Raw genomic sequence first — 18,700 nt, forward strand, 5'->3', positions numbered from 1 at the left:
TGTTGTGATGTGATTATAACATCAGCATCTCACTCAAACAATTACAGGCTCCAAACTAAAAAAAATATATAATCAGATATTTTTATTTCTAAGGTGTGGATGCTGAGTCCACCCTGGACTGGTTGCCAGTAATGAATGGTATCTGGGACATTTTTTTCCGGGTATTTCCTCTTTATGGGCGGCACGGCGGTCGAGTGGTTAGCGCGCAGACCTCACAGCTAGCAGACCAGGGTTCAATTCCACCCTCGGCCATCTCTGTGTGGAGTTTGCATGCGTGGGTTTTCTCCGGGTACTCCGGTTTCCTCCCACATTCCAAAAACATGCTAGGTTAATTGGCGACTCCAAATTGTCCATAGGTATGAATGTGAGTGTGAATGGTTGTTTGTCTATATGTGCCCTGTGATTGGCTGGCGACCAGTCCAGGGTGTACCCTGCCTCTCGCCTGAAGACAGCTGGGATAGGCTCCAGCACCCCCGCGACCCTCGTGAGCAAAAAGCGGTAGAAAATGAATGAATGAATGAATGAATGATTTCCTCTCTATGTTTCCATGCCTCAGAATTCAAGTTCAGTTGCTGAGGCAATTGCAAGTGTTGCTCTCAAGCCGGTTATTTAGTAACGTCTAAAACCTTTGATTTGGTCCAGGGACTTCCCTCCACTTTTGGGAGTGGATAAAAAACAGTTTGGAGTTGTTTTCGATCTCACTTTGTGTTTATGTCTCGCCATCTAGCAAAAAGCTGCAGTCCAAAGACTTCATATAATCAAAGAGTGCGCTGGGAAAAATAGAGCATGAGCGGCGCGGCGACAGAGTGAGCAGACTGAGCTCTAATACGATGATTGTACGTTTGTCCCTGCCAGTTGTCAGGCCGCTACATCAGGTTGGCCGCTCTAATGACAGCTTGTCATGGCACTGTGGACCACCTTCCCTAACAACACAAAAACCAAAACACGCCTCTCTGCTTGGATGCTTTCTTTTTTTTTCTGTCTCCAACATAATTCCACCTATTGCAGTCCCTTAAAGAAGCCAGGGATCCTGGAGGAAAAGCCAAAAGACAAAATACGATGGATTGCAAACAAGATAGGAGAGCTGTCCGTGGGATCTTGGACACAGTCACATACCGAAAAAATATACAAGCTGTCAGTCATCATTGAATATCAGGTTACATTTGGTTGAAGAGGAAACACCAGCATAGACAAACGTCATTGTCACAGAGGTATTCATTTAGTGGTTGCAGTTTGTGGTTCACCATTTGTTCTTTTCTCTGCTTTAAAGAGTTTTTTTATGGTAACTGAAATAGAAAGTGGTTTGATGCCGCGCTCTGCAGGGGGAAAAAAATGTGCTGCGACTTTGACTCCAACAGGGGGCACTATCTTGGGAATTTATTCCCTCGACATTTTTCACTAGGAAGATTATTTGGGAAGACATGATGTTGTAAAACTGCACGTTTTCTTATGGGTGTGTCCATTATTTGCAGTTTTTCACCATTGTTCTTCAAATGTAACCCCCACAAATAGCTCGATCTGAGAGTGGGTTGCAGGTCTTTGCTTAGGGAAAAAATTTTTAAATATAATGAAAAGACATTATTGCCTGCACTATTTGCTTGTTACACCACTGCGGAGTGAGTGTATGCCATACTTGTGGCCGGTTATCAAACCTGAGTGGGAGAGGAAAGACATCTAGTGATGTTGTAGATATCTGCTGGAGAAGAGACATGGTCTCAGTGGTGCAGCTCACAATGTGTTGAAAACAGTTCCTCACGACATAAGACGTATGAGAAGTCTCAGTTGGAAACATTTCCGCAATTTGATTGGATGATGGTGGGTCTTGCATCATACTTACAATAATAATACAATAAGGCTGCACGGTGGATGAGTATTGAGCACGCAGGCCACACAACTAGGAGACCCAAGTTCGATTCCACCCTCGGACATCTCTGTGTGGAGTTTGCACCCGGTTTTCTACAGGTACTCCGGTTTCCTCCTACATTCCAAAAACCTGCTAGGTTAATTGGCGACTCCAAATTGTGTCCATAGGTATGAATGTGAGTGTGAATGGTTGTTTGTCTATATGTGCCCTGTGATTGGTCAGTCCAGGGTGTACCCTGCCTCTTGCTTGAAGACAGCTGGGTTAGGCTGATTGGAAAGTCGAAACAGAAACCAGGTAAATGCCACAAAATTTGAGTCCATATTTATGCTGAGTACAATAAATGTGTACATGTTGGCAGGTCTGGACTAGCATTGAATGTACTCCCTGCCTCTCATGCCCACTTTGACAGTTCACCGTGCCCCCCCCCCCCCCCCCCCAACCCTTTTGTTGGGATTTTGGAGAACAAACAAATCCTACTTAATTATCAAAAAGACAAAGCAAATTTGGGTTCCCAACTAATATTTAAGACCAATAATTTTGAACAATAGCCATTAACACATGTTTTGCAAAATCCCAGAAATAAATGACTTTTTATAAAACACATTGATTTTCAAGATTCCACAAATTGATATTAACAAATGGAGCATTATTAAGGCAACACTACTAATACAGCTGTCCCTTTAAATGACACAGTCAAGCTAAATACTGAAATCATCCCGTAAAGCACGATTGCGTTCACTTCTCCTCTTTATATAAATCTTTTTCAACACTTAAAAACATAAAGGAGAGACGAGACACGAGCCTTTCCTGCTCTTTCAACACTCATCTGGGGAGCGCACGGGCACAATAAGATTGCTCTTTCAGCAGCAAGCCGCCGCTACATAGCGACATAATTATACTGATAACATACATACATAAATGCATTCAACCTCTCGGTCGGCACAGTGCACTGACTGATTTCTTAATCTTCTTTCCTCCTCCTCGCATGTTCTCCCATTCTTTTTTTTTTATTCCTCCCCCTTCCAGGGCCATTATTTTTCATTTATAAGCAGAGAGAAAAGGTGTGAGCGAGGGAGAAAGGAGAAGAAGAAGGAAAAAATGGCACTTAAACTCTTACACTTAATGGCACTTGGAGGGATTGACGTCAGAAAGGGAGGGACACAAAAGTGCATAAAGAGCGAAAAAAAGATTAAATCATGGCCATCACGTCATCTGCTTAAATGGCTCCGCTGAATTTTTTTTTTCTTTTTTTTTTCTGTCATCGCTGTGTTTTCTCTGCCTTCAGTGGGGCAAATCTGAGTGATCTCCTTCTATGCCATCACTCATTCCTGCCACCTTCCTCTTAACACCCTGTGTGTGGATATGTCCTCCTTTTTACGTGTCTTGATTTGCATCCGGAAACTTTCTCCCTTCATCCTCAACTAAAGGCCTGCCTGAGCATCAGATAAATGGATTTATAGGCATTGCTGGATAGCACAAAGCTTCCGTTAATGGACTGGCTTGAATTAGAGTGACTTTGAGGCGGAATAGTGGAGGCTAAAAATCATCAAAGTCTTTCTTTTAAGGCAAGTCTCACCACTCTGTCGCTATCTTGGTAATCTGCTAGATTAGCTTCATGTCTATACCTTGAATTTATCACCTTTAGAAACGTCTCGGTCTATGTCAGCCGCTTCCATGCCATCACATTTTGTTCCTTCAAAGCTAAAGCAAACAATTGACATCAAATATCAAGCACCCATAAAGCCCCCAGGATGTAACGGAACACATTACAACTTCATAATATTACAAAAATCATCATTTGGCATCAAATGGTTCTATGGTTATCATCACAATTTTTTTTTTTTTTTAATGTGATGATACAGCTAGGAGACCAGGGTTCAATTCTACCCTCGACCATCTCTGTGTGGAGTTTGCATGTTCTCCCCGTGCATGCGTGGGTTTTCTCCGGGTACTCCGGTTTCCTCCCACATTCCAAAAACATGCTAGGTTAATTGGCGACTCCAAATTGTCCATAGGTATGAATGTGAGTGTGAATGGTTGTTTGTCTATATGTGCCCTGTGATTGGCTGGCGACCGGTCCAGGGTGTACCCCGCCTCTCGCCCAAAGACAGCTGGGATAGGCTCCAGCGATCCTTGTGAGGAATAAGAGGTAGAAAATGAATGAATGAATGATGATGATGTGATGATAACCATAGAAATTGAAATATAACTTTTTGCAGTATAAGAAAGCTGCTCAGTACAATTTAAAGAATACAAAGTAGTAAATCTCAATTATATCCGCTGTAACGTGAGTATTTTTTACTTTACTAGCACTTGTGTTTAGTTGTATGGTTCAATGCTGAACACAAATTCCCTATTCAGGAGGCCCTTTCAAAGCAAAGAAAGCATAATAAGAAAGGCAGCCATTCTTTCCTTACATTCCGTCTGCCTACCTGTTTCCCTGTCCATATCCATTCCCCGTCCCGCCCCCAACCCCCACCCTCAGCCTCCCTTCTCCCATTCTTCGTCAAGACGCTGCCTCTGTTTTATGGGTCCCAGTAGAACAGGGATCTTTTACAGCCCAACTGGACTTTAGAAGCCCCTCGTTTAGCAGCATCCTGCCTTAATTAAAAACCCCTTTTGTGCTTTCTGCCTTTAACAATGAAGAGAGGGAGAGGAAGGGTTTTAGTGGGAGAGGGAGAAAAAGAGAGTGGAAATGCAAAGAGCAGGAGAAAGAGATAGATGGCAGTGAATGGGAGGTGATAGGGAGACAGGCAGAAAGATAGTAAAGTGGACAAAGGATGGGAAGAGGAGATATAGACAGCAAGAAGATAGTTGTTAATTACAAGTGCCATTAACAGGACTCTCCTTAGGGAGCGGAATAAGGAAACGCACGGTTGTGGGCAAGGCAACATAGCAGAAACAATTTCATTACCAGAGGAAATTGTTGTGCAGGTTCATTTTTAAATTCCATAAGCCACCACTGTGTGTTTACGTGTGTGTGTGTGTGTGTGTGTGTGTGTGTGTGTGTGTGTGTGTGAGTAGCTGTCTTTGCGATGATGGAGCAGCAAAGAGGCTGCCTACTGATTACCTTCATGTTGAACAAGCGGCTATTGACTGGTGAGTGACGGATGAGCGCCCGGCCCCTGCAAGCATGCTCATGTTGTGTGAGTGTGTGTGATACTGCTCATGCCTCCCTGCTGCTCTCTCCTACATGACCTGCCCCTAGTGGAACACTTTTTTTGTATTTTCCCAACAATTTTCCCCGGTTTTCCGAAAATGTACAACAACTGAGGAAAAGACAAGATAATGGATGGATTTCTCAGAGCTTGGCTGCCTGTCAGAAAATGTAAAGTATAACGACACACCCCTTCATCAATTCTTGAATCAATTAGTGGTTTGTCCCCTCTGAATGTTAAGTCTTTTTTAGAGAACCCGTGCCTCCAATTTAGTTTGAACATTTTGGGAAACACCCTTTTATCCCATGCATTAACAAGCTCCATGAAAGCATGCTTAGATAACTTTGACGTCAACATGAGTCCGGACCTGACCTCATCCCAATCAAACACCTTTGACTTGAACCAGAATATCCACTTTGTGTTCCACTTGCACGTCCTATTTGTATAAAGTCCGGGTATATATGCACTTTCCCTGCACAAAACCTGCTCAAAAACCAGGCTGCATCAAAAAGCAGTGAAAACAGGGACACACTTACAAACAACAACAATGGAGGAGGTCATGTGTCTACTGTATTTGCATATTTTCTTCAAAAGGAGGTTGCAGACAGCAATACAGTAGAGTATAGTGGAATCCTGAACTACAGGGACCAATGAGCAACCAGGAGTGGCTCAGGTCAGCCATATGGTATCACTGTAGTACCAGGTTTGGCCAATGGAAAAGCATTGGTGGAGAGCCCAATAGGTACCATATACAGGGAAAAATGCTGGCATTGATCGTGATTCAACAATATTAATATGCTCTTCCTCGTATTCCCTCAGGCTTCTCTGCAGAATGTCCAGTAAGGAGCGCCACCTTGAGTCCAACTGTCCGTCCTCGTATATAAAGACAGAGCCATCAAGTCCCGCCTCCCTGACCGACAGTCTAAACCACCACTCTCCCGGGGGCTCCAGCGACGCCTCAGGCTCCTATTCGTCCACCATGAACGGCCACCCCAACGGTTTAGACTCCCCGAGTCTCTACGGATCCAACGCAGGGCCCTTGGGTCCCGCCGGTGGCCCCGGATCCAAGCGCTACGAGGACTGTTCATCAACGATCGGGGAAGATTCACAGATAAAGTGCGAGTACATGTTAAATTCCATGCCCAAGAGGCTGTGTCTGGTGTGTGGGGACATTGCTTCCGGGTACCACTACGGTGTGGCGTCATGTGAGGCCTGCAAGGCCTTCTTCAAACGCACCATCCAAGGTTAGTTTTCACTTTTATTCTATCTATTAGAATGCTGGATAGATAATGTGTTTCTATGATTTTATTTCTGACAGTAGAACATATGTTAACAAATTCATGGAGGAGTCCATGTCATTGTACCTGTCTGGTTTTCGCTACAATAACTATGGTCATGCGCCGTGCATTGCTAGTTTGCACCTGCCTTTCCAACGTACTAAAAAAAGAGGCAAAAACAAAGGCCACAAACAGGTTTCAGATTTTGTTCAATTGCATTGTGGGTATGTGTGTGAATGTCTACATACAGTAAGAGTCTCTCTTGTGAGTTTCTATCTACATGCATGGGTTCAATTCCTTCCTCCCAATATAACCCTGATCAAAATTGTGACAATTAAGAAGTTAAGAAGGAGGTTGGTTCCAAGCAGAGCTTCAAAATGCAAAAGGAAGAAATTTTGAGTAAGCAGTTCAGCACCCGATGAAAAGTTTAACACCATAACTCAAAAAAGATGAAATCCCCGTAAAATAGAAACACAATTCTCAAAAAAGGACTTTCTAATGAGTAGCCCCGCCATTCTTGTTGTGTTGCCGTTTGACGCCCCTGCACAAGTAAAAAAGCACGATGGCACCCCCGAGTCGAAAACACCTCAGGTGGGATCTCCTTGTCATGCCAGTAACATTGGAAGCCATCAGGACCATCAAGGTTACTTTAAGGTCTCATTAAAGAATAAAACCTTCCTCCACCCTTCAATGTCCCACCTTTGGTGCTCTTGTGCAAATTCCCAATCTGCAATTTTGTGGCGTTGAAGGAGACGTGGCCTTTCAAGACATTTTTTTTTGCCGTCTGATGGTTGGACTCCATTCAATAACAACCTTCATTTAGACTGAGGATGGACTCGTGTCTTGACGGACAGCCAATCACACCCTCCGACTCAGCGCTGGTGAAAGTGTGTTGGGTCTGCCGCTTGACCTTTTTGTTCCATAACCCTCAGGATCTTTTAAGAAGTTTAAAATGAGTGTCTTAATACGTCCGACCTCAGCAGCGGAGATCTTGCTTATGCAGCTGAACACACCGCATTCAAAGAGAGAAAGCTTTTTTTTCCTTTGCTGTCAAGAGATCATGACACTGTCAATACCCGATAGACACATTTTGGCCAGGGTTTGGGCTTTTAAAGGCCGGAATGTTCAACTTTTCATCGGCTGATGGACAGCCTATTTCAGTTTAATGCTTGTTTGCAATAAATTGCTTAGTCCAATCCTGGTTTCAAATTATAGAACCTTAGACATTCCACATTGTACTGTATATGCTGTTACTTTTGTTGTGGTCATTACAGTATACTAATATCAGGTCTTACATTTTTGTCTTGTTGTTTTGGACAAAAACAGATGAGTGTGATATTTTTTTAATTTAGTTCACTTGTAGCTCTAGTATTCTAATCTCTCTCCATCATGCATACACACTCTAATAAGTATCAATTCATCTCCGAGCATGACCCTAGCTAGACATGACCCTATGCCACTAAATTTCAACCTTGACCTCTGGTGTTAAGAGCAAAAAGCAATTTGCAGTATTTCTATTTGCATTTCTACATCACGCCTCCTCTAACATTGTTGGTGACAATAAGGTCACAGGTCATGTCTGAGGGAGGGGGTCAGGGGTTCAGGTTAGGAGTAGAGAGGAGAGAGAGGATAGAGCAGTAATCCACATGATGAGAGGAGTAGCAGGAATTAGGCCGGCTAATCCTTCGCTCGACTCTTGTTATAGGGCTTCAGGTAGAGTTCACAGGTATTTGGAGCACGCGATTGTAATTTCATTTCATCCCAAACTCTTGGACATTATATCCCGGATGGGAAGGGCACAAAATGACATGATTAGACACCCACTTGCTTCCTTCATTTAACATTTTATGTCTTAGTGATCAAATGTGCATGATATATTATAGACAGATGTAAATGAAGCCAAGAGTAGTTATAATATAAACATGTAAAGCATATACTGTGTTATATAATATAATAAAACTGTTTTCTCGCCGCTGTAGAACAACCAGGTTTAGAGACAGCTACTTCCCCCTGGCCATCAGATTGCTCAATGCCAAATAAGCCCTCTCTAGCTGCCCACATGCAAAATTATTGTTATTTATTCCAAATTATTTAAATTATTTGTACAAATTACTGTTTATGCTGTACATTGTTGTTCATATTTGATGTAATCTATTTATTCTCCGCATTATTATTTATTATTTATTATTTATTATTTATTATTTATTATTTATTATTTATTATTTATTATTTATTATTTATTATTTATTATTTATTATTTATTACACGGGAGCCAGGCAACAACATTTCGTTGGCAATTTCACTGATGTGTTATTATATTATATATGTAATATATATATATATATATATATATATATATATATATATATATATATATATATATATATATATATATATATATATATATATATATATATATATATATATATATATATATATATATATATATATATATATATATATATATATATATAATAAAGAAAGTCTAGTCTAATATTTATACATTTACAGACGAGTCATACCTTGGCATGTACAGTTTGTAAAATACTAACATTATCTAATAAGATACAGTGCAATTCTAATAATAATAATAACAAATCATATTGATATTACCGAATGGAGATGACACACTTTATCCACAATCTATATGATATCTATCCATCTGAATGATATCCAATACAATATAATAATATTAATAACAATATTGATGCATTTCTATTTTATGCATTATATCTCTGCATAGTTCTGTTGTACTTTGCATGTTTGTTTTAATGCTTAGTACGAGAATAGGTCAAGTTTGTGAGGACTAATAGACCCATGAGTGAGTTGTCAGTCATCCCGCTCAAGGAAAACTCAGCTTCCAGCCAGCCAGTCAGTCATTATTGATCTATGGAGTCAGTCGGTCAATCATATCAGACAGGATTCATCTATCTACCTTTCCATCCAACCACCTATCTGTCGCTGCTTTCTTTTGCTTCTGATAAGCTGCTTTCCCAGCAAAACCCTAGAGAAAACAAAAGAGACAAGAGGGAGGGCGGTGGTGGGGGTCTTATATCCACTAGATGCTCACCACTGCCCAGAGATGACCTGTATGTGTTTATGATGGGATGAGATCAGGCCACGGTACACGCCTGGCAAAGAGATTGGAGCCCACGCATGTAGAGATAAACTCACACGAGACACACTTAAATAGACTGTCACACACATACAGACGACCTTGTAATCACTCTGTGTGTTGCTTTGACCTCTAATTCATCCGCTATTGCGACACTGTCTAAAGTGGCCTGTTTCATTTAGAGAGGCTTGTTAAAAGTTCAATAGGTGAGGACTGGTGGAACAGATGAAAAACAAGAGAGCCGTGACTGTATAGATATGATGCACAGCTTATTTGAGTGTGACCTTCCACTGTTTGGCCACCCTGCTCTTCTTCTATCATTTTCACTCCGCTTGTAATCCTGGCTTTCCTTGGCTGGAGATGGACCGTATGTTGCAGGTCATGGAGGTCTGCATGTTGGGATTGCAGGGGCCGCTGGCAGGAAATGGAGGGATTCTAACTTTTGGACAGTTAATTAGATACACCTGCACATATTAAACACTGAAAATTTAGCATGAGTATAAAAAAGGCAGAATTTTTCATACAGCTATTGCTTTGAATGTGTACCTAATATTGCGTTCAGTGAGTTTTTTTTCTTTTTCTTGTCTTAAAATAACTTTTAATGCGTCCAGTCCCCATTTGATGATGATGATAATAATAATCATTGATTTTATTTTTCCAACCTTTTTATTTACTATGCTGTTAAATAACTCCCCATATGATAATAATATGACACCTTTCCAAAAAAACAAGGACACTTTACAAGCAATGGCAAAAATAAAATAAATGCCACTGAAGGCAAAATAATAATGAAGAAACAAACACTAAATAATACCAAGACCAAGTCAATATTTATGTGAGTCTGATATTTCATTTGAGCATGAATATGAATCATTTTAATTCATACTTGATGATGATGGATCATTCCAGTTGGTATTCCTTACTTATGTGCTAGCTTCTATCTTCTGGAGCAAATGGGTCATAACATTATCTTTGGCCGCCATGCAAGCCAAACTCCTCCATGGAGTGTGTGTGTGTGTGTGCGTGTGTTGGCCTACATGCGTGTGGGCTTGCATCCATGTCAATAACATGTGAATGTGTTTGTGTTGTTTACCTTGGCTAGAAAGCCATGCCAGCCTCAGATGGGCAATGGCAGCCATATTGGTATGTTTCAAGCCATTAGCCAATAAAACCGCAGGTAATCACCAAAAAAAAACCCTTCCAGCTGGACAGGGAGGAGGAGGAGGAGAGTTTGGAGTGGAAAAAAGAAAGTGAGAAGAAGATAGGAACGTTGAGAGTAGGCATTTGAATGGACAATGTCTTTAGACGAGAAATGTTGGAAAGTTGGGGGGAGGCGTGTGGATGGAGTGTGTGTGTGTGTGTGTTTGTTTGTGTGTGAGTGTCACAGCATGGAGGAAGTGGCTGTGGCAGCTGCTGTTTCTGTGGCGTCAGTCCAGCAACACCTGACAACGTGCATCTATCACCCCCTTATTGAGAGAGGGGGATACATAAAGGAGCGAATGGGGGAGTGGCATGGAATGAGATCACAGACATAGTAAGACGGATAAAATTGTGGAGAAATTAAAAGAAGTCAACTATATTGTAATCATTTAAGGAACGTTTTTATGCCAGGAAATGTATTTCCATCACAGTTTTTATCCCAAAAACTCTAAACTAAAACAAAGACAGAGTCTGCACCTAATGATTATTTTCTTTAGTCAATTAATCTGAAGCTTGCTGTTTGGATTAATCAAGTAATCCATTAGTCCCTCAATGGACCAATATGAAGCAAACACAAACAGTTAGTTGTTTGGTCTGCAACATATCAGAATAGAATCAAAAAAGTCTAATCTGTGTGTGAATATCTTTTTTATTTTGCCTAAAACACAAAAATAATAAGTCTTCTTTCATGGATGGTGAATGAAATGTTAAAATATTCACATCTGATTTCATTTTAAAAATCATACCAGGATTAATCACCGAAATTAATTATCATCGATTAATCAATTAATCATGGATTTATTGATGATTTCTTCCAGAGGTAGATGAATTTGTGATCAGGTTTTTCTTGCCATCCAAGCCATCTAAGGTTTTTCCCATCATGGTTTGGAATAAAGGAAATGGAAATAATCTGTTCCAGGGTCAAACTAGCACCACTATAAATAGTTTTTAAATGATTATTCTATGGCAATCTAATGATGTATCATAAAATATCAATACAGTTTTTATGATTATGTACGGTAAACGGTTTACAATATGTCACCTTGTTGTCCAACAGTCTCCATCACAATGCTTTGTTTATGTAGCACAAAAAAGGAATGTTCCATTGTGTCCACAGTGGTGGTCAATTGACTTGCAGCAGGTGAACACACGCACACACCTCAAAGGAGATTGCAGGGGATTTGAGGCCCTCATATATCCCCCCCTCACAGCCACCAACAGTGCACATATTATACAAAGAAGCCTCCAAGAGGAATCATTGGGCTTTATAAGCCGGGCCGGGTGTCCAAGAAGAGGCGTGAAGGCAGAAATAAAGATGGTCACATGAAGGAATGACATTCCGCTATTAACCCCTCTCTGTGCAGCTCTCTGTGTGTTTGTGTGGTAGCATACAAAGATTGCCAAGCCCGGACTTGAGAGTCCTTCTACTAATGGAAGTCAATATAATATGTTTACTATGTAGCATCCTTCATGCAAACATACTCACATAGCCCCAGCTTTGAGGTGCCGCAAATCACCTGCTTATAAGTGTCTCTTCAGCACACTTATTCATTTAGCTACTCTAACGAGATCCATTACTACGGTTTGGTGTCATTAGCACATCTAGCCTTAGCGCTTATAAGTAATTGCTGAATTAATCTGCTGCACCACCAGTATCTTCTAGCATGTCCCATTAGAGGCGTCCATTAGGTTTTCCCCCAGTATTTAGCATGTTTAGCCAGTTACTTTAACTAACATGGTCCAATTAACGAGCATCTTGTTACCCATTAAGACGAGTTTGTGCGTTTAGTCTTTTTTTTTTTTCCCAGGCTAACTAGCCCCCTTAATCAGCGGAGTAATGAGAAAACATCCTCTCCTCAGCAGCAGTCAATAGTAATCACTGTTTATTCTCTTTCACAGGGAGACACTTGAGCTTGCTGGGATGCTGGTTGTACTCTCGCTGTTTGCAGGAACTATAGGAATAAGAATGACATTGTTATTTGGTGCTTTAAATGTACATCTCATTATTGCTTACTTTCCTAAACAAGACAATCCTGTTAGGTGCATTTGGAGAAGGCATAACTGTCTCTAAAATGAAGAAAAAAAAGCTTTCCAGGGAAGCTGTAAAGCAGGATAACAAGATAAGACAGCAAGTGGAGACAGAAGAGAGCATAGAAATGCTTTACACAACAAATAACAGATAAATACAAATATACAAATATCAGAGAGGGGATGGATAAAGTATCTATCTATCCACCTAGCTGTCAGGTAAATATGAATATGCGTATGAATTATGTCAGCTCCCTACAGTTCATCAACAAAGCAGTATGACACCACAGTCCAGCATTTTTTAATCACTGTCCAATTAAAAACAAATCTGCAAAAAACAATACAGTACTTCAGTACTACAGAATTTCCGCAAAGTCGGATTCATTATTTAGAAATGAAATATTGATTTAGCTGGAGCATGTAAAACCTGATTATTATTATTATTGTAGCCTTCTAGACATGAACTGACACACCTTTATTGCTATATTACGCTATATAATAGACATAAATAAGACTAGTTGCCAAGGGGAACTGAGTGGTGGGCGCAGAGGAAGTGACATCAGGGGTTCAGAGTTGAGTTTCAGCTTGGTATGGGTTATGGCCGAGACAAGAGCCTATGATTTTATTATTGTCACAACCTGCAATAAAAGCCTGTTGTTCCAGCTGTCAGGTCAAATGCTGTTTGTCTCGCCAAACATTACAATACTGACATCTAGTGACCCGTGTAGAATACTAAATATCATCCACATCATTTACGTATGCGCCCTCTCAGTGTGTTTTAGTTCATTTACCCATTTTTTTATTCTTAACACATTTAATGGCAGCCATTTTCCTTCTCGGTATCGTCCATTTTTGATGATTGTGAGTGATTTTTCAATAACATTGAATATTGTGTCCTATGGCTATATAAACATGGTATATACTAGGTCTACAACATCAAATTTTGCAAGTCAATAATTGTGTTACAAAATATGACAATGTTTTCATTAAATTAGTCATAAGGGGTGTCATTCCCATTTGAACCACTAGTGTACCCGTGTGAGACATTAGCTCAACACAGACGTTGTATGTATGTTTTTGCTTCCCGAGCACCTCTAGTAGTACTTTGTTTTTTAATCCCAGTTGGGAAAACTGTCCATGTTAGTCGCCTGTGTTAATGCTCTCATTGTGTTCATTCTATTTAAAACGGAAATATTTGTGTGGTGATTTATATCAACGTATGCTGGCTCCGTGATCACGGATAATTGTCTTTTTTCTCCAATGTGTTTACCTATTGATCTCACGTTCTCCTCTATGGTGTCCACAGGCAACATAGAATACAGCTGTCCAGCCACCAATGAGTGTGAAATCACCAAGAGGAGACGCAAGTCCTGCCAGGCCTGCCGCTTCATGAAGTGTCTGACAGTGGGCATGCTGAGGGAGGGTAAGGGAAAAGGTCTCTTCCTAATCTTTCTCTGTTAGCTGTGTTGCATGTAGCATTAACATAGCAATGCACGTGTACTATCATATTCTATTAAGAAAATACACTGCAATGCATAAAAACAACAGATGCAGGACAGGGATCAATATTGTGCCACAGTAATTTAACTGGAACCAGTATAAAATATATGTTATTAGTAGAAAATAAATGTTATATTTTTGCTGCTACTATTACTATTTACTTTTGACTCTGTATCTCCATTGAAATTTGAGCTTGAATTCCAAGTGGTCTCTTTATTTTTCTTTGACATTTTAAACAATAAATACAATTTTAATATTGTTTTTAATAAAATTTTACACAACTAGCATCAGAACATAACAGGGGATGACTAGGGCTCTCCTGAAAAACAAACACAACAAAAAAAGACAGTTTAAATGTGGAATATTACTATTGATATCTCACCAATGCCCATTTTAACGGTGTGATCTCAATTTTTGTCATTCACCTAATCCAAATGGTCAGACCAAAACCAAAACATACTAAAATGTAAAGCATACAAAATAATGTAAATTCACTGAATCCGTTCCAGACACCTAAAAGTTTTTGGCCCCATGGCAGGTTATTTGGCAGTCCCACTGTAATAAAGTATGCACCGACAGTGAGAGTCAGCAATGTGTAGGGTGATGTACTCGTTTTTGGGGAATGATACATTATAGGGCAAGCAGACTAGTTAATGTTGTACAAAAACCGAGGCAACATTTTGGCAGGAATGTTGACCAAAACCGAATCATGCAAAAACTACGGCATACGAAAATCTGGGTTTGAATGTATGGGCTGTAACACAAACCTTAAACATACACATTTAGCATTATCAGCATAATTCCTAACTCCAATGATTTACATATAAAAATGCTACATGCAACACAATTTCATGTATTCTTGTTTCATTGGTTTGGTTCTATCGGGTCCACTTTCCACATCCACAGCCATTATCCATGTCTTAATGATGAACGGGTAAATGATTGGATCATTTCTACTCCAACATGAACCAGCAATGCCTGAAAGGAAAAACTGTTATGACTGCCATGGCACCACTTTGATTAAACACACTCCATTTCTCATGTCCGCACCCCCCTGGTACCGCTACCTCCCTCTCTCCCTGCCTTTGGTCTTGTCACCTCTGACCTTTCCACTCCCACCGCACTTTCGGCCATGGAAAGAAAACGATGGAGAAAGAAACAGAAATAACGGTATCGAGGAGGCTTGGGAGAGGAGATTGATTTATAGGAGCTGAGGAGAGGGGCCGGGGGGAGGATGAGAAAGGCCAGGTGGGGGAGGAGGGCGGGGGCAGGGTGTCCGAATGAAGTAGAAAGTGTGTGTGAGAGAAAGCAGAGGAGGGAGAAGGAGGTTCAAGGTTGTAATTGATGAGAGACCTGGTCCACGCCCTCCCTTCGCACACACACTTTTACTCGCTGTGGTCAGGGAATGTGGCTCCTCACCATCCATTCTTGTCTTCTTCTTCTTCCCACTCACTGTTATTGGACCACTTCATCCATCCACTCACCTCCACATCCCACTGCTGGGCAGTGTCACACTCACTGGACACTTTATTAGGTACACCTGCGCAATTTCTCACCTTCCAGTACACGGATGTAATGTCAGTGTAATGTATTAATAATGATATTACATTGGAGAAAATGGTGTAATATTCTGTAATGCATGAGAAAGTGCACAGGAACACTTGACGACCCATGATACTTCAAATGCAGCAAACCTGACTGACTTTTTAAAAACTGTATTAGGAGGTTGCCTACAGCCGCAGCTGGTAATGTCAATGCCTTCTGGCAGCAGTTATTTGCTTTTGTAGACCACACACCCAGCAGCTATAGTAGATGTAGCTCTTTCACTTTCACTTTGACACAAATGTAGCCATATGGTATATATTTAGAGGAAATGTCTAAACATCTAGGTCACAACATAAACAACTCAACAACTGTTGCAGAGCAGGGATTTCAATGGGAGAGATGCATGCTGAGCTCTTATAAAATGCACTTTTTTTTAGCTTAAAACTGCACCAAACATGATCTCTTCCATTGTGGAGTTGCATCAACACCTCTTTGTGCCTCCTGTGCAAAAGAAAAAATGTAAAAGACGTATAAAAACGTCTTTGGGAGCAAGCGGTTGGGTTGAAAAAGAAATACACATGAATACGTCTTTGGTAGCGAATGAGTTAACATGAAGTTGAAGAAAAGTGCATTGACAAAAATAAAAAGAATATATGATTATATTGGAATCTACTTATTTAATTTTTAGTATGTTACACTCTTCTGCACTCTGTGTGTATGCCAGCAGCCCCGCCTCCACCCACAAAACAAAAAGACTGACAAAAGAGCTCACTCCGTTCATGCCGTTGTTCTATGAAACAAACATGACAAGGTGCAGAAACTCTTTTCCTGCCTATTCCATATTCCATATCCCAAACGGGTAGCATTGCAAAAAAAAAAAAAAAAGCAGAATAATTTTCTCGAGAGTGTAACAAAATCTTTCTCCCCACTGCAATTGCGAAGTCATCCTTTCTGTAGTTCCTCCACACTTTTTTCAAGCTGCTGCTGTAGCATTTGTTTTCCCAGTCCATCCGACTTCTGCAGAAGCCATGTCCCCCATGTCTGCTTGTATGCTCCATACACATGTAAGTGTGTGTATTATTGGCAGCCCCCACTTGTCTCACCATTGGCTTGATGTGTATTATTACTATTATTTGTTCAATTCAACTACTAGAGGCTTTTGCAATAAGGAAGGATCACAGCTATTGTCTTGCAGTGGAAGGATGTGATCCCGAAGCGCAGAACAAAATAGCTACCTTTAGTTGCCGCACATGCATCATAGGCCTACATACATATAGTATATATCAACCTGACAAACCGCAGCCGTGCCATTTGTATTGGAGGCTGTGAATTTAATACACATTCTACATATGAATAAGGGTCATTTGGAGAGGCAGCTTTTTATATGTTTTAATTCAAATAAGAATGAGAAAAGATGAATGGCTCTTACAAGAAGCTTAATGTATCCGTTTATCTTTTCTTTTTCGTACCCTGGATGCTTAGTTCTTGCTATTAATCTGAAAGCATCAACAGCCACAACATTAGGCACAGCTGCAATATGTAATAAGAGCTATATAATTCATGTAATAATGCAGCATATTGAGTATTTTGTACTCCTGAATACAATTGTTATCATTTAAGTCCAAGCATCCAGCCTTTGAGTGTCTCCTGCTTCCAACGAGTGAGAAGGAAAGAGGAGTAAACAAGCAGGGGGGAGGGAGGAAGGCAAGGAGGGACGGAACATGGGGGCGCCCACCCACCAATATGTAGCAGCTAATTTCTGGAGCGAGGCAATTAAAAAGCCTGACTTTATTATGAGAACTTCCCCTCTGGCAATGACTGTCTGTCCATTTTTAATGAGGTCATAACGATGCGTCAGCTCGAGCCCAAAAGGTCACAGGGGCGGGGCTTTGACAGAAGTGTGTGTATGTGCAAGCGGTGTGATAGGTAAAAGGCTGAAAATAATAAAGAAAGAATCACCTGGGGAAGCCGTGGTAGCGGTTTGATTTGCGTACATTTGTAGAAAAATGAAAAAAAGACCGTCATCACACATAAGAAGTAATAATGAGAATACAACCCGCACATCACAGAATTGAACATAACCATTTTGGCAGCAGACAGTGCATGTGTGCCGTGCATATGCTCCTACTGACAACAGTGCAGCCACGTCTCACAAACAGGCGTCCTGCTTTAAAGCCACACAACATGTCCAAGCTTCCATCTCTATCAAGTCGTAAACGGCCAGCTGGATTCAGATGGTACACTAGCAGGGACACAAGACCACGCACCGCTAATATAAACCCTGGCATGCGGCTTCGCTTGCACACTCGCATATAGCCGCAGCTCGTGCCAACTTGGGCCATGCTCCCTAAGACCTAATGAGGTAGATTGGTTGGAATGCCACAGTCTGTGTCACTGGGTGTGTGTTGTCGTCCATATGCAGCTGCTGCTGTGCTGGTCCGGAATAGATTTAGGTTTCATTCATTCATTCATTCATTTTCTACCACTTAGTCGTCGGGGTGCTGGAGCCTATCCCAGCTGTCTTCGGGCGGAGAGGCGGGGTACACCCTGGACTGGTCGCCAGCCAATCACAGGGCACATATAGACAAACAACCATTCACACTCACATTCATACCTATGGACAATTTGGAGTCGCCAATTAACCTAGCATGTTTTTGGAATGAGAAAACCCACGCATGCACGGGGAGAACATGCAAACTCCACACAGAGATGCCCGAGGGTGGAATTGAACCCTGGTCTCCTAGCTGTGAGGTCTGCGCGGTAACCACTCGCTCACCGTGCTGCCCTAGATTTAGGTTTAAAATGTAGAATTTGTCATTTAAAGGGTTAAAATAAATATTCCTCACTTATTTTAGTGGACTTTTTGGAATAATGGAATTGTCCGGAAAGGTAAGAATGGTGAAAATATAAGATAAGTCAAGGAAAGAGGAGTGCAGAGTGATGTGGAGAAATGAAAGAGGATGGTGATGGTGCCAGACAACCAGTGGCGTCTGGTCCTTCCTCATGGGAAGCA

At 41.0% G+C, this 18,700-nt stretch overlaps 1 protein-coding gene across 5 annotated transcripts in view; it reads left to right on the top strand.

Annotated features, from left to right (window-relative positions):
* Window positions 1–18,700, top strand: part of esrrga (estrogen-related receptor gamma a) — a 76,870-nt gene that overhangs the window by 19,409 nt on the left and 38,761 nt on the right. For 3 of the 5 annotated variants that reach the window (XM_058088713.1, XM_058088715.1, XM_058088711.1), the window contains exons 3-4: window positions 5,842–6,266; window positions 13,949–14,077. In XM_058088713.1, coding sequence (XP_057944696.1) covers window positions 5,842–6,266; window positions 13,949–14,077 — 554 coding nt within the window. The remainder of the gene's footprint in view (window positions 1–5,841; window positions 6,267–13,948; window positions 14,078–18,700) is intronic. The other 2 variants (XM_058088714.1, XM_058088712.1) reach the window with 1 other exon arrangement.

Source organism: Doryrhamphus excisus, chromosome 12, assembly GCF_030265055.1.
Source record: "Doryrhamphus excisus isolate RoL2022-K1 chromosome 12, RoL_Dexc_1.0, whole genome shotgun sequence".
NCBI classification, from domain to species: Eukaryota; Metazoa; Chordata; class Actinopteri; order Syngnathiformes; family Syngnathidae; genus Doryrhamphus; species Doryrhamphus excisus.